This window comes from Populus alba, chromosome 3 (genome assembly GCF_005239225.2).
Source record: "Populus alba chromosome 3, ASM523922v2, whole genome shotgun sequence".
In the NCBI taxonomy this organism is placed as follows: domain Eukaryota; kingdom Viridiplantae; phylum Streptophyta; class Magnoliopsida; order Malpighiales; family Salicaceae; genus Populus; species Populus alba.
This window is the reverse complement of record NC_133286.1, coordinates 17,541,316-17,563,753: the sequence shown is the minus strand read 5'-3', so window position 1 is coordinate 17,563,753 and position 22,438 is coordinate 17,541,316. Positions and strand designations below refer to the sequence as shown.

At 35.2% G+C, this 22,438-nt stretch overlaps 1 protein-coding gene and 1 long non-coding RNA gene across 2 annotated transcripts; one reads left to right on the top strand and one right to left on the bottom strand.

The window, feature by feature from the left end:
• Positions 1–5,606: 5,606 nt before the first annotated feature.
• LOC118049133 (uncharacterized) lies at positions 5,607–10,297 on the top strand. Its single transcript, XM_035059032.2, has 2 exons — positions 5,607–5,745; positions 8,006–10,297. Coding segments are annotated over exons 1-2 (2,109 nt in total). The 5' UTR covers positions 5,607–5,743; the 3' UTR covers positions 10,113–10,297.
• A 6,876-nt stretch (positions 10,298–17,173) lies between these two features.
• Positions 17,174–17,922, bottom strand: LOC140955360 (uncharacterized). Its single transcript, XR_012169350.1, has 2 exons — positions 17,689–17,922; positions 17,174–17,510 (listed from the first exon to the last, which is right to left on the bottom strand). It is a non-coding gene; the product is annotated as an uncharacterized lncRNA (long non-coding RNA).
• Between the last annotated feature and the right edge of the window lie 4,516 nt (positions 17,923–22,438).

Here is a 22,438-nt window from a genome sequence, read left to right as displayed (position 1 = left end):
GCGTGGAGTTTTCTAAGAATTTTAAGAGGGGCTGGTTACCTGATATTGAAACCATTTCTTAGAAAAGCATGGAGTTTTCTAAGAATTTTAAGATGGGCAGGTCACCTGATATTGAAACCGTTTCTTAGAAAAGCGTGGAGTTTTCTAAGAATTTTAAAAGGGCCAGTCACCCGATATTGAGACTGTTTCCTAGAAAAAAAGCATGGAGTTTTTCAAAAAAAAAAAAAACATGGAGTGGTTCTAAATTTTTTAAAACGGGTAGGTCTCCAGATATTGAGACCCCTATCTAGAATCCTTTTATCTTTCATGTGGGTAGGTCACCCATTAGAATGAGACTATTCTCCATTTTTTTTTTAATCTAGGTAGGTCACCCATTATAATAAGATCATTCTTCCACCAGGTAAGTCACCTATAAGAATGAGACCACTATTTCCCTTTTCCACTTGGGTAGGTCACCCATCACAATGAGACCATCATTTTTTCTAGGTAGGTCACCCATTAGAATGAGACCATTCTCCATCTTTTTTATTTTTTTTACTTAGGTAGGTCACCCATTATAATGAGATTATTCTTCCCTTGGGTAGGTCACTCATAAGAATGAGACCATTTTTTCCCTTTTCCACTTGGGTAGATCACCCGCCATAATGAGACCATCTTTTCATAATGAGACCATCTTTCATTTTGGGTAGGTCACCCATCATAATGAGATAACACATATATTTTTATATTGGTTGTGGTTAAAGGAGATCGCTAAATGAGATCTCAAGTTAACCCAACCACATACATAGTTTAGCTTTGGTTAAAGGGAATCACCAAATGGGATTTCAGATTGATTGAGCTACACATCAACTTTGCTTCGAGTTAAAGGGGATTACTAGATGAGATCTTAGTTTAACCCAATCAAAAGGGCAGGTTGCCCGTGAAAATAGACCAGCATGAGTATATGGGCAGGTTGGCCCTGAAAATAGACGAGGTTGAGTGTGTGTGGGTAGGTCGCCCGTGAAAATAGACTAATTTTTTTTTTTTTTTTTTAAAAGTGAAGTCCTTGGATGAGTGGATCACTCAGCCAGTAAGGAAGACTTTTTTTCTTTACAAGCTTACTATGCAAAACATTGAGGAGTTTTGCTTCGTAAGCATTGTAAAGAGAGGGCATCTGTTGCTACCCAATTTTTGACCCATGTTTCGATAAATTTTCACAAATAAATTAATAAGGGTTTACATGTGGCGATAACATAAAGCATCAAGGCTAATATTAAGGAAGCAATATGTCAATGAAATAATTATTAAATCATATATAATTACTGCAATATAAAATACCATAGATATATGATTTGATTCTTGCTGGTTATGAAAAATAATCAATGCAATAAAAAATACCATATATATGGGATTTGTTAGTGATGGTTATAGAAGACAATCTTTGCAATATTTTTTTAAATAACACATATAGAGATTTTCTATATAAATAAACATCCAGTAATAATAAAAAAGGAATATAAAATTTACAAAGAGAGAATAAAAAAAATGAGGAAACCCAAGAAAACCTAAAATCATCTTGAAGAGGCCGCGACACACTCCCATCTCTACCAAAAAGAAAAAACCTAAGCAGCCTTTCCCCGGGGTCATCTCACCATATCTTTTTTTCGATTAACCCACCTTCTAGATCCCCACACACAGCCTCCTACCTTCCTCCTTTACTGCTGCTTTCCCCAGCAAACTTTGAGACCCAGCGCTCTCCCTCTCACATTCGTCACTGCCCCTTCCTCAGCCAAAACTTTCCCTCTGCACACAAGCTTCCCTTCTCCCTTCAGCCGCACACTCTCCCTCCTTTTCTCTACACAGAAGTCACCTCTCATTTCCCTTTTGCTAACCGGCCATTTTAGCTCCTTTCTTCTCCCTTTCCCGTTGGTCCCCATTCCATCTCTCGGCCAACCTCCCTTTCTTTGCCAAGGACAAACTAGACATACCCCTTTCCTTGGTGAAACCTAGGAACTGCCCATGTTTATTTTTCTCTCCAGGAACTGACCGCCTAAACCAGCCACACCACTATCTTCCATTTGTTCTCGGTTTAGAAAACAGAGAAGGTGCACCCCTGGGCTGTTGAATCTCTCTCTAAGAGACGCCGCCCTTTACCGTGACAGCCTTGCACCTTGCCAGTTTTTCCTCATCAGCACCGTGTCTGCAACATGTCCAGCACTGCGGCAAACCTGGCTCCACCGTGAACAGCGAGGAGAGACTTCTTTCATGAGTAGCAACCAGTAGTCTCCCTCCACTTTGCCTCCAGCCGCTGCCTGACCAGAAAGGAGATCGACGCAAGAAGAGAACAAAAAGGAAAAGAGCTGGAACAGACGAACATGGACAGACCAGCCAGCACGCCTTCAACGTCGCTGCAGCTCCTTCATTTTTCTCCAGGTCTGTTATTCAGTTCTGCATGTATTTTTTGGTTGCATGTGTTACTGTTCAAGTGAAATTTAATTCACTTGAACAGTAACTCATCAGCTTTCATTAAGGTCGGACCTATTTTTTTTTTAAATAAAAAATAAAAGAAAGGGAAAGAGACTTATTTTCTGGCATGTTTATTTCAAGGTCTGGATTTTTTTTTGTTGTAAAAAAAATATCAATCCGTATTAAAATACCTGGTTTTTTGACGTGATGTGACAAAATATACATATATATCAAAAAAATATTTTCTTATATGTTGCATACGACCAATACCCTAACATGTTTTTTTAATGTCTTAAAAAAAATGAATATTTGAACTGTCAAAAATGTGTTGTCGCAAGGATTTCTTAAACACAATAAAAAAATTATTTTCTTGCATTTCTGAATTTTATAACATGTTTATAAAACTCCAAAGGGTATTGGCCAATATTTCAAAAAATACAAAAATCTTATTTTTGAGGGGGATTCATTTATTATTCACCGTTAATGTTTGGATAAAGAAATCCTAAAGGGATGAATATCCAAAATATTATTGGGAATAACTTGTTATTATTCACTGTTAATATTTGGATAAAGAAACCCTAAGTGGTAAATATCCAAAATAATTTTCTAGGAATAATAAGTCATCAAACATCCTTGAAATAAGCCTTGATTATAATCGAGGATATTTCAATTTTACTCCATGGTTTACGAGCCGTGAGAGTATGAAACACTAAGGCAAAAAAATAGGCTTTTAAAGCGCCTTGAATTCCTTAGATTTCTAAAATTTTTTGTCCCTCATCCTTAAGATTTACGAGTTGCAAAACTCTTGAAATACTAAGGGAAAAATGAGCTTTCAAAACACATGAAATCTCCTTGGATTTCTATCCTAATAAATTTTGTTTGAATCAAACCTAAAAAAATTGATGGGATTACAAAACATCAACACCGTAGCAATTATAAAGCAAACCAAACACTAAGCAGCTTACCTTAGGTAGGGCGTACTAGGAGTGCTAATACCTTCCCTTTACGCAACCAGTCCCTTTCCTTAGAATCTCTGAAAGACCAGTTAGGGTTCGTAGTGATAAAAATACTAGGTGGCAACTCCAAAGAACTAAATCAGCAAAACAAATGAAAAATTACCATCGGATGCCACACGGATTTGATGTGCTAAAATTTTATCAATGATTTCGTCTGTAATATTTAATTTAAATTTTCAATTGAATAAAAAAATTCAGAAACCCCTATGTATCACTAATGAATTTTTAATTCGTCAGTGATTTAATATGTAAAGAACACTAATTAATAGTGCAATTGAGAAGTGAATAGTTCAAGAGCTCTCTAAAAAATATTTATGAAATTAATCCATCAGTGATACCTTTTGTAATTAACATGATAAACAGTGTTAGAGAGAAGTGAACAATTTACCAACGGAAACATCCATTAGTGTTTCTATTTTTATTTGTTAATTTTTTGGTAGTGTTTGAATAAAGTTTTGTATGAGAAATTTGTTTTCTAATTAACACAAATTAACACTAATTTGTTTTCATCAATAAAATTACATTATTTCTAATTAACACAAATTAAAAATCTCACGAGAATCTTGAAAAGAAATCTCAAAAGAGTAAATGGAAATTAACAGCAAAAAAACATAACACAAAATGAATGTTTTTACTTCACTTTACTAATTAGATGTACTAATGAAGAATTTCTTCCAAAACAGTAAGTGTGACCATGATAATCACGGGTTATCTAGAAGCCTGCAGCATAAAGTTTTGCCTTGTGACAAGAGAGAGTGAATCATTCTGAAAGAACAACATATCCTCTGTTTTGTAACTTGTAAGTAATCATCATTCTACACAGGAGTTCAATATCAAAGTTCTGTGCTTGTGATATTGTTTTGAGAAATTATACCAAAGTAAGGTATCTAGATACTAATTCATAACCCAAATTTTCAGGAAACAGGAATTGTAAAACAGCTCAGTTAACTGCAAATTATAATTAAACAACATATTTCTTGTTTGGTGTAGGTTCTGCTGTGTCTGCCTCAATTAAAATGATATTACAACCTTAAAATTCGAGTTTTAAGTTAATTGATTCAAACTCTAGATTTAATTATAGATCTACTCACATAATTTTAAATTTATATTACAAAGTTATATAAGTATCAATATGATTATATCTATTTTCACACAAATAGTAGCTCAAATTCATAGTGATTCATACTCTAATTACATTCATGAATTGAAACTCCTAGATAATAGATATTTTTGATATTTTTGGTTTATGGAATTAATACTGATTACAAAGAAAATTGCAAGCCTACTTGATTATCACCTACAGAGTTATCTTCTAGTGTTCTATCACCTACAAATGTATTGTCCATAGAATTATTGCCTACAAGCAATCACTTACTTTTATTAACCTACAATTAAATGCCTACTTGATAAATAGATTTTAAAGATCCTGTGAACTTGATAAAACTGCAATGCAGTTGTCGTTGTTTTGCCTTCCTCTTTAAATTATAGAAAAATTCAAGATAACTTCCAATAACTACTAGTAATTATACAATCACCTTATTTAAGATAACTTCTAGTAAGTATACGTCCACCTTATTCAAGATAACTACCCATTTATTTCTTGTTTTAAGGATCTTGATCTTGTATCATGTAGACTCTTTATATCTTCCATTCACTATCCACATTCAAGTTTTGGCATGTTCTTCTTGGTCTAAACTTTATAATTTTTTGGTCTTAGTGATATATAACAATCCCCACTATTAATGCTCTTGAACGTATAATATCCAGGTATGGTTTTTGGCTACTATTGAGAAGATAAATTGGTATAAAGTCCATCAAGAGAGTGGCCAGAAAGAAAGGTACAGAAGTCTAGCAATCAAAAGTGAAATACAGAAAATTAAAGCCTGCAGGGAACCAAGCCCTCAAGGTTTAGCTTGTGAATAGAGAAATTAATTTATTCTATAGCTGGTGGGAAAGACCTTATTCAGAGGAATAACCCACCGTTAATATGTACGTACCATAAACATTTCATAAAGTTGTATATAGCTTGTGAAGACAGTAAATTATTTATTCTATTCCTTCTAAGCAGTATAAAAAACGTTTCACATTTTGCTTCGTGACAGGAATTTCATTTTCAAGTTCATAGCGTTGCACAATATCCTTAAATAAATCACCATCTCTATAAAATAATAAAACACAAATTTGTGGCACCAGGATTGGGAACACAACTCAAGCTGGTTACACAGCAGCGTAGTCGGCAGACATTTACTTCAACAAACTTTGGGGCTGCAAGTTCTGTGTGAATGTATGTCTGTATGCTTTTGTTTATGCATTAATTTTTTATTTTACTGTTATTTTTGGTGGATATAAATGATGCTATTTTATTAAGTTGAAAGGTTGGCTTAAATAAATGAATTTTTTTTACATATTTTTTACTTCAACAAATTTTTTTGTTTAGAAATGGTATTGTTTTGCACCAGAGAAAAAAGAACTTTAGTTTCTAAAATAGGCAGCCACAAGCAGTTTGCTTCTTCTTCCCGTCGGCTCTTTATCCAATCTGCTTCTTCTTCTTAATCCATTTCTACTTAGTGTTGACCTTAAATTCAAGCTTAATTACATTTAATTTCAAGAAATTTAACCTCATTTTCTCTCCATAGGTTTCAACAAATAGTTCTTACACATATTTTTAGGTTTTTTTGTGAAAGGCTTAAATCTTTTTTTATTGTATTTATATGCAAGAGTTGATACTATTTGGTTTATGGCATCTGTATACTCCATTTTTCATTTTCTGAATTAATTTACATGAGAAAATTTAAAAGTACTTAAATATATTTTTAAAAATATAAACTCTAATATATATATATAAAGAAAAAATTTTAAATTTAAAGTTTAAAAAATTTATATAGTATTTATAGTTCATGATTTTTATTTTATTTTTATTAAAGAAAAGAGACTGAACTCAGATGCTCTTGTCAAGGCCATAATCTTTGAGTCTAGTTAAATTTAGGGTAATCACCACCAAAATTAAAATTTGAAAACAAAGGATTCCATACAACCTGAAAAAATAAAATTAATTTCTACCCTTTCCCAGATCTCCTCCAGCCTGAACCATCCTTGCCAGACCCACCAGCCATGCCACTCTCTTTCTCCACACCATCAAACCAATGCCAAAAACCATCTGGAAACACCAGCCGTCCCTTTCTTCCTCCTTTCAAACTGATAGTCCATAAATCACCCGATCTTCCCCCAAAATCCAAACACCCGATCTCCTCACTATTACTAGCAGTAGCACCGTAAAGAAACTGACGCCAAACCAGCTAAGAAACCACATCTGCCCGTTTTCTCCTTCCTCCTTTGAAGCCGACATCACCGGCCCCTCAACAGACCCGATCTCCTCCCAAAAACCCAGCCCCGATCTACTCTCCGTTGCTACCAGTAGCCCGGCATATAACCCTGCCTTGCCTCTCTTTTCTCCCTCACAAACAGGTTCCAGGAGACCCGCAACATATCCGAACTTTCCCCTCATCACAAGCAGCAACCTGCAACAAAAATCAACCCAATTTCGGCCATAAATTACAGCCCCATTCTTACCCAAAAAAAAACCACTGGCAGCTCAAAGGAGGAAAGTCTTCTCCAAATACTACAAACATACTAACCACTTCACCTATGGCCACAACTTCAAGGAACTAGTAAAAAAACTAGATCTAGATCTGAAAAAAAAAAGGGGGAAGATGAACAAAAGGAGAAAAAAAGAGTTAAAAAGATGTTAAGGGGCTTACCGCCGACTATATTTAGCCGAGGGTAGCCCCCATAAGGTTTGGTTCTCTCTTTGGTTTTTTTCTTATTTGCTTTATAGAGAGAGGTCGGCGCTTCTCTCTCTAGAAAGCCATGTAACAGTGAGCGTGAGAGATAATATGTGTTTGTCTGTCTAGACTGTGAGACAAGCACTAAAAGGTTGTGCAATGCAAAAATGTTATTTTTAAAAATTAAATTGATAAAACAATATTTTAAATAGTATAAAAAATTCCAATGAAAAAAAATTATTTGAAGAATCATTTATATTGGAATGAAAAAAAAAATATTTTATTATTTTTTAATAAGTTTGATATTATTATTTTTTTTCACATTGCTATATTTAATTAGTTTATTTTTTAATGACCCTATTTTGTTGGTTTTGGTTCTTTAAAGAGATATATAGAAATAGCATTTGTGGAAGAGAAAATACATTTTAATATTTTCTTTGGCTTTCCCCTTGAAATGTGCAAAACAAGCAAAGAAAAGCTAAACTATTAATTTTTTTATTTTTGGCTTTCCATTTAACTTATCCATTGTACATGCTCTAATAATTCTATTTTCATATATATTAGGAGTTCATCTACGTTTTCCTTTTATTCATTTATTTTAATTCTTAAACTAAAAGGTTATATATATATATATATATATATAAAATAAGGAAAAAGAAAAAAAAATGGTCCTTTTGTATGTTGTTTTTAATTTTCTCAAGTTCGTTTTGATCAAATTGTTTGTAACTATGCTGATTTATTTTTGAAAAATGTGTTTGCTAGGGACGTGTCGTCAAAGATTGATTTAGCCCATGTGTCTCAAGATATTGTAGAACTATGGAATGAATGGCAGATTCGGTCATTAATGCTACTCAGTCTCCTTCTGCAAATCTTGCTCACCATTTTTGGAAACCGACGGAAGTATACTAATGGACGTTTGCTTGGGACTTTTCTTTGGGTAGCATACCTGTCTGCAGATTGGGTGGCAACTTTTTCGTTGGGTATCCTTGCTCGCAGCGAAGCCGACTCCGCAAATCCGAAATTAATTCCTGTGTTTTGGGCTCCAGTCCTTCTTGTTCACCTTGGTGGCCCTGGAACTATTCCTGTTTATTCAATGGATCAAGCCAGCAAATTATTGATAGTTCGCCTTCTTGAGCTAGTAACCCGAGTTGGTGTGGCTTGTTATGTCTTGTTCAGGTTATGGAACAAAAATGTCATCACGTCGGTATTCATTCCAATCTTTGTTTCAGGAATCATCAAATATGGTGAAAGGATTTGGGTTTTGACGAGAATCCACGTATACAATAACGTGTCGCCACAACCTTTTGCGGAAGACCATCGCATCAAGATTAAAGATATATTACCCTGCTACCAGAATACACGAAGTAAGGTCATATATCTCCATGAAGCTCATATTTTATATAAAACGTTCCAGATACTGTCCAAGAATTTTGATCTCATCAGATTGGATCAAAAATTCACCTATGATTTGGTTTCTAAAAAGGAAGCGGAGGAAGCCTTCCACTTGATAGAAGTTGAGCTGGGATTCAAGTATGATCGGCTTTATTCTAAGGTGACAAGGATTTCCAGGTCTCGCGTCATTCTCCGCTATACCACCTTCTTATCATCTATTTCTGCATTAGCTTCCTTCTCAATAATGACAAAGAGCAGTAGTGTCTATTCGAAAAATGATAAGATTATATCTTACGTGCTGCTGAGTGGAGTTGTGTGCCTTGAAACTTATTCCATCATTATGCATCTCTTTTCCGACTGGACTATGATTTGGCTTACCAGTACTAGTGAAAGAGCTGGTGGTATTCCCCGTCGAATCCATTGTCTTTCTCTGTTACTAACATTTTGTAGGAAGCCCAAAAGATATTGGTCAGGATCTATGGGACAACACAACCTAATAAGTGCTCAATCAAACAACAAGCTTCTTAAGAAGTACCTTCCATGGATCATAGGGAACATTGATAGCTGGAAAAAAGTGGGCAAGGATTTAAAAGAATTGCTCTTCAAACAAGTCAAGGATAAACGTTCAAGGTACGATCCCGATACCAATGATTTCACTTTCCTCAAGAATCTATTGAAAGAGAGAGGTTTAGAGGTGCTTCGAAGCAAGCATTGCTTTGATAAATTGGGATGGAGTGTCGCTGGTGTAGAATTCATTCATAGCCTCCTCACTTGGCACATTGCTACTCATGTTTGTTACTTGCATGATTCTGATCAGAAGAATGGTTTTCACAAGAAGCGAAAAAGTGTAATATTGAACAGCACATTATTATCCGATTACATGTTGTATCTCCTGGTTAATTGTCCAACCATGTTAGCGAGAGAGCCCAGCGAAACAAGATATGATGATACGAGAATTCATTTGCGTCGTCTCCTTTTATGGAATACACATAAAGAAGTGAAGCACAACATTTCCTTGGAAGAATTGAATGCATTATCGTTTCAGGAAGCTGAAGTGAAAGCCTTTTTCAAAGAATTGCTTCAAAGTCCGTCTACCGTGTTGAAGGAAATTGATGAACAAGGCAACGGAGAAAAGTCAGCCCTACTAGATGGTTGCATGCTTGCTGTGTCATTGCAGTCATTGGAGAGACGGGATGGTTGGTCAAATGACGAGAAATGGGAAATGATAAGTCATGTGTGGGTGGACATGTTGATGTATGCCGCAAGTCATTGTGGATGGAAGCAGCACACTCATCAACTTGCCCGAGGTGGGGAGCTACTCACTCATGTCTGTCTTCTCATGGCACATCTCGGTTTAAGCAAGCAATGTCCACCTAAAGTAAATAAACAATTAGATGATCGGTCTAAAAGGCTTGCTGGTATTCTTGAGTCTGAAAAACCTAGCTCCCTGGGTCTGAGGTATATTTCTGTGGAGTAGTACTGTTATTTTTAATGCTTCAATAAGGATGGAACTTTCTCATGTATTGTTATACTATGCCTTTTAGCTCTATGCGCTCTTGATCAGCTGGTTTATTCCTTTTGGGGTTTAGCTTTATTTTGTTGTTTTGATGCGTTGTAACTTTTTTTTCCCATTTCAGAACCAAAATATTATTATAAGGGAGAAGCCGCAATCAAAATATATATAGCCTTTTATAATGGATCCGTTCCAGTACATATGGTTTAAAGCTTCACTAAGAAGAATTTATTCTCCTTATTATTTTGGAAATGTTTGTGCTTGAACTTCTGTTTGTGTTTTTCATTTTTTTCACAAAACAAATTTTGTCTTGTTTTTCACTGTTTTCCTTTTTATTGGAAGAGATCTTTTCTTGTTTTCCCTTACCAATGGTGGACACCTACTCTTTGTGAAGGCTTTCAAAAGCCCATAAACTGACTAAAAGAACAAACCCTGTATGAGTCCAGAAATACAAAAGAGCCCAAAGTAAGTTCAAAGACGAACCCCCAAAGTACAGCACATGCCAGTGGGCTTGCCGCTGACTTGCTCACAGGCGATTCAGTTACTTGACACCGGATATCAACACCGTATGTTAGGCGGACGAAACGTGGATTTGGAATTATGGTAATAACTGTATTTTAAAGTATTTTTTATTTTAAAAATATATTAAAATATATTTTTTAATTTTTTTAAAATTATTTTTGATATTAAAATATTAAAAATGATCCGAAAATATGAAAATTATTTTATATACAAAAAATAAAATTGAATTTTAAGGAAATGCGGTTGACACCACATTTCCAAACATTATTAAAGACATGACCTATATCTAATTTGATCTTCGGACATTTAAGGTACATTAATGTATTATTTTACATAAATGTAAGCATTAATTTTAAATATGAAATAATATGTGATCTGAAGTCATTTGCAATAATCATTTGTCAAGAATAATAACAAAACTATTGATTATTAAATAAGCTATAGAGAAAATTTAAGAAATTTCACCCAACTAATTAAGCTTTCGAATGATTTTTCCATTTTATTGGAAAAAAATTGTAGTACTACACTAAGGGACTTTTGATAAATTGGGTTCAAATAGAATCTTGACTAACATTTCTGAGATATCGGTTTTCATGAATATTTCAAATATTCTGATTGATTTCGCCTTTATTATAGATTAGCGATAATCCAGAGATGAATTCAGCTATTATTATTATTATTAATTATTTTTTTAAATGAAAGAGGTCTTCTCAGTTTTTACAACTATGACTTGTTTCCTGAGACTATATTTAGTTATATGGTTCTGATTGTTTTCGCTAAATCTCCATGCATAATTAATTATCTTTATCAGGGATTAATTAAGGCACAAATTACTGATTGCAATCAAATCACAGGCTTGCATATTAGTCTTCTATCCGTGATCACAATTTTAAATCCTACTTGTTAATCAATAATTAGCACTCCTTTCTATATAATTTGAGCAATTTTTAGATAAGTAACCACTATGTAAATGATAATTTCCTGGTTAGAATCTGAAATTTTCAAGTTGAATGAGTTTCTTTTCTTTTCTTTTTCAGCTTCATGTCAAAAGATACAACTAATGGGACTAAAACGAATTTAATTTGACTCCAACCACAGCTCATATTATCTTCAAATATACAAACGAAGCCTGTCTCCTTTTACCATATCCTGATTTCAAGCCCCATGGCTCTTATACCTTTCACGTGATACTACCAAGAATTACCAGCTTATTAAATCCATATAGAAAATTCTAAAAGAGTAAAGACTACGAAAGTGTTCTTCTTCAATCAGTTTTTCCTCGAGCTACTTTTAAATTCTTAATTAAGTTGCAGTATCTTCCATGTGGAACAAGGAATTTATACTCATGTCCAAAGAAAGTCTGGAATATTTGTGATTGCTGATATGGTAGTGAAAGTAGAGAAATTGAATTTTTTTTTTGGAATGGTGGACATGAATGGTAACTAGAGAAACATTTTTATAGAATGTTGTAAATAATAAGAACAAAGTGAATTATGCTTTCTCTATTGGAACAACCATTATTTTTATTTTTATTTTCAATCTGATGAGAATTAAAGCAAAGAATTTGAGAATTACAAATATTTTAGGCAATAAAAGATAAAAACCTCCCTGTTCCTAATACTTAGTTTTAGCTTGTGATTAGAGAAAGTAATTTAGTTATTTATTCTATATATTTTTCTCTTGCTAATAACCCTTAATATATATTATAAACCTTTCGTAAAGTTATATGTAGCTTGCGATGAGAGTAAATAGTAAGGGTGAGAAAAACAACTGAAAAATCGATTAAACCGAAAAAAAAAACTGGAAAAACCGAACCGTGAAAAAACCGACTGGTTTGGTTTGGTTTCAGTTTTATAAGCCTAAAACCAAAAAAATCAAACCGAATCAAACATAAACCGAAAAAAACAGAGTCAAACAAAAAAAACCAAGTTAGACCAAGCTAAAATGAAAAAACCAAGACAAACCGAAAAAAACGAGCCAAAACTAAGCCAAACTGAGCCAAAACTGAAAAAACCAAGCCAAACCGAAAATAACCAAGCCAAACTAGTTTGAATTGATTTTTGTCCAAAAAAACCGAACCAAAACCGGCCGGTTCAAACTGGTTTTGGCTCGGTTTCGTTTTTTAAAAAAGAAATTTCGGTTTGGTTACTTTTTTTTTTATAAAAACCAAACTAAATCGAAAATGATCACCCCTAGTAAATAGTTTATTTTAGGCAATATTTAAGTAAGTGCATTTTCAAGTTGTAGTGTCACACAATCTCTAAATAAAACAAAAAAAAAAAAATCATGAAAAAAAAATAAACTAAGGATTTTATTTGACCTGACTGGCTAAAATACTCAAGTCAAACTATGACCAAGTCAATTCAAGATAAAATACAAATAAAAAATTGATTGATTATTTTTATTTATTTTTTATCAAAACAAGGTTTTTTTTTTTTTTTAATTTGGGTCAACTCAGGTTGACCCTCCCAACCTATAACTTGGGCCTTATCCCGAGTCAACCCTAATGCAACTATACTATTCGTTAGTCTTATCCATATTTACCTAGCATTTTTCTTATGTTTTATACATAAATGACTTGATATTCTTTATTTTAAGTTATGAAGGTATTTTTGGATGTAAGATTAGAAAAAAAGAGCAATTTGGAGAAAAGATTCAGATCATGTTCCAATATGTGTCAAATATTGACAGATTTAATATTCGATCAATGTTTTACGCATAACTTAAATTGTAGAGGTTGAAATGAAGTGATTCTAGTGACATTAGATAGCTAACATCTATATTTTTCTATACATGTATGGCAAGAGAAAAGAAGAAGAAAGAACATAGAAATCACAGCCTTTAAAGACAAGTCTCGTATTCTTCTATTTTTTACCTTCAGTCATTTCGACTTGAATATCTTGAGTTAAAGAAGTCCATTTGATGCAAACTTAATTTTTTTGGATTCTTGACTTAAAGACATATCAACAAACCAAATTGCAGCACAAAAAAGCTCATATGAGAGATATATGATTTTTCTAAGATAACCCATAAATTTTGTTAACAGACAAGTTTTGTGAAGAAACAAGTCCAACTTACTTACCAAGCATTCAAACCGATATGGCAATTATTTATTCATATGAAAGAGGTATTTATTTGATCAAATAAACTTCACTAAATTTAAAGTCAAAATTTAAAGATTTTATGCAAGACTATTTTTTCTTCTTTATAGGAAAGTAGTTTATTGTACTTTTTAAATATAAATTGTTTATTTTTAGAAAGGACTCCTATTTTTTTTTTTAGGATACAAATGAACTAGTAGTGGTGTGGGGAAAAGGGTTTTTCTATCATATAAAAGGAAAGCAAGAAAGAAAAAAAGGGTGGTGGCCAGAAAGAAGAAAGAAATTAACTTTAACCTTTTTTCCTACACATGAAATTATCTTCTACGGACACAAAGAAGAAAGAAACTATAACCTTTTTCTTACACATGAAATTATCTTTTTATCTTTTTTCTTCCTTAGTTTTTTAATAGTCATGCAAAGCTAAGTTATTTTTTTTGGTTGAAAGGATATGAAAGACTTTGGATTTTAAAAATTTTGAGATCTATTTTATCTTTTCTTTTCAGTTTTGTTACTACTCAATTTTCAACCCTATTTTGAAATATTTTTTAGGGAAAAAAAAAACAATGAGTTGAGAAATAATTAGGAGGCTTAACCTAATAGGTTAGCCAACCCTTTCTATATATATGAGTAGGGCAATATACAATAGTAAAGGTGGAGATTACCACATAAGAATATGACTACAATATTTCCTATATAATTACATTCTATAATACGCCCCCTCAAGCTGAGGGTGGAGGATCAACCCGAAGCTTGAATTTAAAAGTAGTAAATGAAGCAGCAGGAAGTGGCTTAGTGAAGACATCGGCAAGTTGATCCTGAGAGGAAATAAAACGAATCTGAATCTCCTTCTTCGCAACTCTATCTCGGACAAAATGATAATCAATCTCAATATGTTTTGTGCGAGCATGAAATATAGGGTTTGCGGACAAATACGTGGCACCAAGGTTGTCACACCAGATAATAGGAGCAGAATGAGTCGGAATCTGAAGATCCGTTAACAAGTACTGAAGCCAGATAACTTCAGCCGTGCCATCGGCTAAGGCTTTGTACTCAGCTTCCGTCGAAGAACGAGCAACAGTGCGTTGCTTACTCGATTTCCATGAAATTGGCGTCTGACCAAAGAACACAAGATAACCACCTGTAGACTTTCTATCCTCAATACTACCTGCCCAATCTGCATCTGTAAAACCGTGTAAAGCAAAGGAAGAGCTGCGAGTAATATGTAAACCATGTGATGCCGTACCACGGAGATAACGCAAGATGCGTTTAACGGCAGCCCAATGGGATTCTGTAGGAGCATGCATAAATTGACAGACCCGGTTAACAGCAAAGCAAATATCCGGGCGTGTGAAAGTGAGATATTGGAGAGCACCAACAAGTTGCCGAAAACGAGTAGCATCAGAAAACAATGGATCCGGCATAATGGTGGCTTTGGATGCCGAAATAGGAGTATCAACTGGTTTACAGGATAACATACCAGCTCGTGTGAGGATATCAAGTGTATATTTATGTTGACAAAGCATAAGTCCAGACTAGTACACTGCACTTCAATACCCAAGAAATAATGAACATCACCCAAATCCGAAGTTTAAATTCAGAGCTCAGTAGCTGAATGAGTCGTTGTAGTAGAGTTCCATTATTACCCGTAAGCAGAATATCATCAACATAAACCAAAAGATAACAAATGTCACTTACCAACCGAGAAGATAAACAATGAGGTATCCACTTTAGAAGCACGAAAACCAATGGATAATAGAAAATCATTCAGACGAGTGTACCAAGCCCGCGGAGCCTGTTTTAACCCATATAGAGATTTATGCAATCGACATACATGACCTGGGAGTGCAGAATCAACAAAACCTGGAGGTTGTTTCATGTAAACCTCTTCATCAAGGACTCCATTTAGAAATGCATTATGAATGTCAAGCTGATGAATTTTCCAACCACTCGAAACTGCAATGGAGAACACTAAGCGGACTGTTGCCTGTTTGATACAGGACTAAAAGTTTCTGAGTAATCAATACCTTCTTGCTGAGTGAAGCCCTAGCAACCAGGCGCGCCTTATACCTCTCAATGCTACCATCAGATTTGCGTTTAATTTTGTAGACCCATCGGCTACCAACAACATTCATGGACGGATGAAATGGCACTAAAGTCCATGTTCTGTTTGCGCGTAAGGCCTGAATTTCCTCTCGCATAGCATTATGCCACGCCTCATATCTGTTAGCATCAGGAAAAATAAGTGGCTCATGCGAGGGAGGAGAAGATACCCGACTGAAGGAAGCAGCAGAGGTGGCTGTCGTGGTGGTGATCAGCGCTGTCTTGGGCTGTCTCGGACGAAGAACCATGGGGTGTTTAGGAGCAGCGGGACATGGAGTAGCAACACCTGTACCTGGAATGTGCTGAAGAGGATAAGAGGAGAGATCAACACAAAGTTGCAGACCAGGAGGTGAAGCCGGGGAGGTGCGAGGTTGTGCCGCAACTGAATCCTGCAAGTCAGAACCTGTTCCTGCACAATAATCATTGGAAAGACAAGCATGTGGTGATAGTATGGTTGTGTGGGGTGGTGAGGCAGGGTCGGCTAAATCAACGGGCAGGGGAGCAAGCTGGGGGGTTGCGGCAAGGTGCAAAGGTGAGTTGTGTGTTTTGCCGAGTTGGGAAGGAAGAGGCTGAAAACAGGAAGGGGGTTGCAGTGATGGAAGATAGGTAGGTGGAGTGGGGGGAACCGGGGGTGTTGTTACCTGTTCAGACTTTTGAAAAGGAAAGACACATTCATGAAAACGAACATGACGGGAGACATAGACACGACCAGACTCTAAATCAAGACACCGATAACCAAGATGAGACGAGCTATAGCCTAAAAACACACAAGGAGAAGATCGAAAATCTAATTTATGAGCATGATATGGACGTAAAAATGGAAAACAAAGACACCCAAAAGTGCGTAGAAAATTATAATCAGGAGTGCGATGAAACAGACACGCAAAAGGAGATTTATTTTGAAGAACAGGAGTAGGCATGCGATTAATAAGATAGACCGATGATTCCATAGCATAGTTCCAAAAACGCAATGGGGCATGACACTGTCCTAAGAGGGTTAGGCCAGTTTCGACAATATGTCTATGACGACGTTCAACTGTGCCATTTTGTTCATGAGTATGAGGACAAATTAATCGATGATGAATACCAATTGTTTGAAAAAATGTATTTAATTTACGATATTCACCACCCAATCAGTTTGAACAGATTTAATTTTAAGAGAAAACTGACGCTCAACAAGTGTCTGAAAACGTTGAAACGTGGAAAATACATCAGATTTCGCAACAAGCGGATAATACCAGATATATTTAGTGTGCGCATCAACAAAGATAACAAAATAACGAAAACCATCAGAAGAAAACATTGGAGCAGGACCCCAAACATCACTAAAAATTAATTCAAGTGGGGTAGAAGTTTTGTGACCCGTCGGTCGTAATGACAAACGGGATGACTTGCCTAAAGGACATGCTTGACATTGAGTAAAAGATCGTTTAGACGTACAAATAATTTTATTATCAGAAACTAACAAATTTAGAATGCGAGGAGTTGGATGACCTAAACGACGATGCCACAAGTCGGCAGTCGCAGAAATGCAAGGAGACCAAAAAGCTTGAGGAACTGACGTAGCCGAGGACTCGGAGAGAACATAAAGACCATCATGACTCCGACCGGAAAGAAGAACTTCCTTGGTGACGAGATCCTTCACATAAAACACAGAATCGTGAAATTCAAAATAAACATGATTATCACGACAGAATTTCTGAACAGATAACAACGGTTTGGTAATGTGAGGCACACGAAGAACATTAGTTAATGTAAACAAGCGTTTGGGGAATATAAAGTAGTATGTCCAACATGGGATATGTCAAGGGCCTTACCATCACCAACATGCAAGAAATCATTACCAAGATAAGGAGCAGAATCAGTTAGAGTTGCAAGATCAGGCGTCACATGTTGATTCGCGCCGGTGTCGGGAAACCAAGTCGTTGCAGCAGAATCATTCGCAACAGCAAGGTGAGCAGAGGGCTGCTGTGTGCTGCTGCGAAACTGATAGCATTGAAGAGCTGAATGGCCAGGAGTGGAACATAATTGGCAGCGGACATGTCCAGACCACTGCCCCTGATTTTGGCCGAAAATCTGCAGCAGAGGTGCGCCTGTTTTGCCACTGATTTTGCCTCCAATCTGCAGCGGAATGACCTCTGTTTGGGGCCTGAAATCGGTTGGTGTTTGAGCGCCAATTACCTCTAGAACGTCCCCTGTTTTCGGCTGTGATTAGTCATGGCATAATAAGCAGAATTCGGAGGTGTTGGCAGCAATGGTGGCTGCTGCGGCAGAGAAGAAGAAGACAGCAGTGATGAAGAGGATGAACCGACAGCCATGGAGTGAAAAGAGTTCTTGTGCAGAAACTCATGGGGTAAGGAGATGGCTATGAAGATCAGCATACGATAGCGGTTCAGCCTTGGTTATGAGACTAGTTACCAAAGTCTTTGAACTCACCGCGAAGTCCACGAAACACATAGAGATTGAAATCTTCAAGGGACATTGGGCGACCAGCAGCAGCCAATTCGTCAAATAACGATTTGGCTTGCTGCATATACATACTAACCGATGCATCACCTTGCCGAAGGTCTTGAAAGGAGCCATGTAGTTGCATGATCCGAGAATTAGATGGAGAGGCAAGTGCCTTCTCAAGCGTGCGCCAAACACAATGTGAAGTAGAACAATCGACGACAAGATGCAGCACATCCACGGAAAGAGAGGAGAGAAGAGCACTCAAAATAAGTTGATCTTGTTGCTTCCAACGAAGAAAAGAGGGGCTGATGGCAGAAGAAGAATCAGCCGAAGCATCAATCATATGAGATGGAGGACACGGCAAGGAGCCGTCAACAAACTGAAAAACACCTTGACCAAGGAGATATGGCTTCATCTGCATTCTCCAATAAAGATAGTTGGTGTTCGTAAGTTTCAACGACACAACATGGTGGGTGTTTGATAGAGGAACCATTGGAGATTGTGTTCCCATAAGAGGCAGAGGAACGGCAGAGCCAGCAGCAGGAAGAGGGCTGGCCGGTGATGATGCATCACCGGTGGAGGGAGAGGTTGGAGCAACGGCGGCATGAGGAGAGTCCATGGGGGAGAAAATTAGGGCCGGCTGCAAAGAGAGAAAATATTAGGAGGCTCTGATACCAAGTTGAGAAATAATTAGGAGGCTTAACCTAATAGGTTAGCCAACCCTTTCTATATATATGAGTAGGGCAATATACAATAGTAAAGGTGGAGATTACCACATAAGAATATGACTACAATATTTCCTATATAATTACATTCTATAATACAATGAAAACCCAAAAAATATATTCTTGATATATTTGTGTCATTTTTAGCTTTTTTTAGCTTTATTTCAAAAGGATTCGAATTTCAAATGTTTTTTCAACGTGTTGGGCTTTTAACGCATCATTTTTAATATCATTAATTGTTTTAATTGAGTCGACATTGTGACACGACCAAAAGATTGATGTCTTCTCCTAAGTGTAGGAGTGTCGAAGTAATAAATAACCCGGCAAGACCGGGGTCGAACCACAGAGAGGTTAATTGTATAAATTATAAATAACAATACAACAACAACAACAACAACAACAATAATAACAATAACAATAATAATAATAATAATAATAATAATAATATAATAATAATACTTAGTACGTGGCGTTGTTATACCTGATAATGATTTAAAAGATCGGGTCACAGGTTTTCAGCCTATGTACTGATTTTATGAAAAGATCAAAGATATATATCATATAATATAAACAGATTTCTGATGCGAATGAACAAGGCAAGACCAACAATGTCAGGATCCTTGATCAAACACAGAGCATACTTAATGTACATAAAATATAACAAGAATGTAAATAATAATAATATTAATAATAATAATAATAATAAAAAGAAGAAGAGAAAGAAATTAATGGGAACTTTGAGATAGAAGATTAATGTAAGGATTAAACAATGATAAAAACAAATTTCAATGTTAGAGGATCCACTAATGGTATTTCAAACAAGTATAGTATAAACTCTTATTACTCAACTGGAAACCACACACGAAAAAGGTTCCAATCGGATGATTTGTCATTAATAGCTCATTATAAATTGTTAACATGATCATATTAATTATCTTATTTACATAACACCAACCTTTTAAATATTGTTAGGAATTCATGATGCTAGCTTATGTTGACAACAAATCAAGTTCCTTTCATAGCACAGGTGTAGGTAATACCATACGGTTGGGCTATGAGAGTGCCAAGCATTTGTTGTACCAAGTGTTATACAACATAAATCTAGATTAACCATTTAACAAACAAGGTATTGAGAATTAGTAAGATAAAAAGATAAGACATGTTAATATTAAACATTAAGGTTCATGTTGAGTTTATACTATACTTATTTTTACACCATTAGTGTAACCTTTTCACCTTGACATAATAAACTTAGATAAACATAATGAAGAGGAGAAACATAAATAAACAAAACAAGAACATAAAGAAAATACAAGTTAACTAAGTAAAGGAAAGGAAATGAAAAGTATAAACAAGATATTAATGAAAGCAAAACTTAAAAATTACAAAAAAATATATATATAAAGAGAGAAATAAAGAGCATTGACACGACTAAAAGCTTGATGTCTTCTCTCAAGTGCAGAAGTGTCGAAGTAATAAATAACCCGGCAAGACCGGGGTCGAACCACAAAGAGGTTAATTGTAATAAATTATAAATAATAATATAACAACAACAACAACAACAACAACAAAAACAATAATAACAATAATATTAATAGTAATAATAATAGTAATAGTATAATAAAGAGAGCTTTGAGAGGTAAGGTTGATGTAAGGATTAAATAATAATAAAAACAAATGTCAAGGTTAGAGGATCCACTAATGGTACTTCAAACAAGTATAGTATAAACTCTTATACTCAATTAGAAACCACACATAAAGGAGGTTCCAATCAGATTATAATTTGTTAACATGATTACATTAGTTATCTTATTCGAGTAATGCTAATACTTGTAAATGTTGTCAGGCATTCATGATTATAACTTATGTTAATAACAAATCAAGTTCCTTTCATAGCTCAGGTGTTGGTTATACCATACAGTATGGGCTATGAAAGTGCCAAGTATTTTTTGTACCAAGTGTTATGCAACATAAATCTAGATTAACCATTTAACAAGCAAAGTATTAAAAGTGGACAAGATAACAAATATAAAACATGTTAGTATCCAACATTAAGGTCCATGTTAAGTTTATATTATACTTATTCTTACACCATTAGTGTACCCTTTTCACCTTGATATAATTAACTTAGGTAAACATAATGAAACAAAGAAACATAAATGAACAAGATAAAAACATAAATGAGAAAGAAATTAACTAAATAAAGGAAAGGAAATGAACTGCATAAACTTGATATTAATGAAAGCAAAACATAAGCAATAAAAAGAGAGAAAGCAAGAGCATGATCTTGATCTGGAAACCAAGATGCCTTAATACATGGTAAATGCCTCCTTTTATAGGCCAAAATTTGAAACTATTGATTTATTGACTAATTGATGAGTGGGTGACCACATCTTGACTTAGTGACAATCCTTATCTTCTTGTCTGAACAAGACATCATTGCTAACATCATAATTTGCATAGAATCCTTAGGAAAGTTCTAGGAAATTTTCTCAGCTTTCCAACAAAAAAAGATGAGGTCATTTGGACTTCTAGAACTCAAGATATGAGTTGAACACTAAACAGTGTCTGGGCTGCAGGACAGATTCGGACTTCTTCGTTGTTCCTACAATTTGGACTTCAAAACGGCCTTTTTAAAGCTTGAGCTCCCATGAAAGTTGTAGGCCTATGTCTTCCCTTTCCATCCATATAAAATGGACTTGAATCCGAGATCTAGAGCTCCAGATATGATCCAATTACCGAGCAATGTTTCGATTTGGACTGCAACAGCATCTCTTTTCTAAGTTTGGTCATCTCTTTGTCCTTTCACTTTCAATACTTAAACTCATCAATCAATCCTTTCATTTATGTGATAGGCCTGCATTTAAGATGAGCATTTACCATAAATTAAGGTATCTTATAGTAACAAACTTGTTATTATAAAACATGTTTTAGTTAAGGAGTTATTGATACTTCAAGTGCAAAATGATGATATAAAACCTTGATAAACATGCACTTTTAAGTACTAATCAAGCATGAACTTGATTTGATTTGATGCATGGCATTTGGGGGCTTGGTGATTTAATCACCCAAATTTTAGTTGGAAGAGTGATAGCAACAATGCAAAAACTTCATAGCCACCGTTTCAAGCACACCATAATTTCTAAAATTCTCATGGATATGCACCTCCTTATGCTCCACCTCCTAGAAGAAATCTTGAGGAAACATTGCATGCATTCATTGAAAAGCAAGAGGCAATCAACACTCAACTTGCTCAAGGCATGACAGATTTTAAAGATACTCTTGCAAAGTTAACATCTGCTCTCAGTTTCCAAGAGAAAGGTAAGTTTCCATCTCAGCCACAGCAAAATCCAAAGGGGCAATACAATGCAAATGCAAGTGGTTCTAGAAG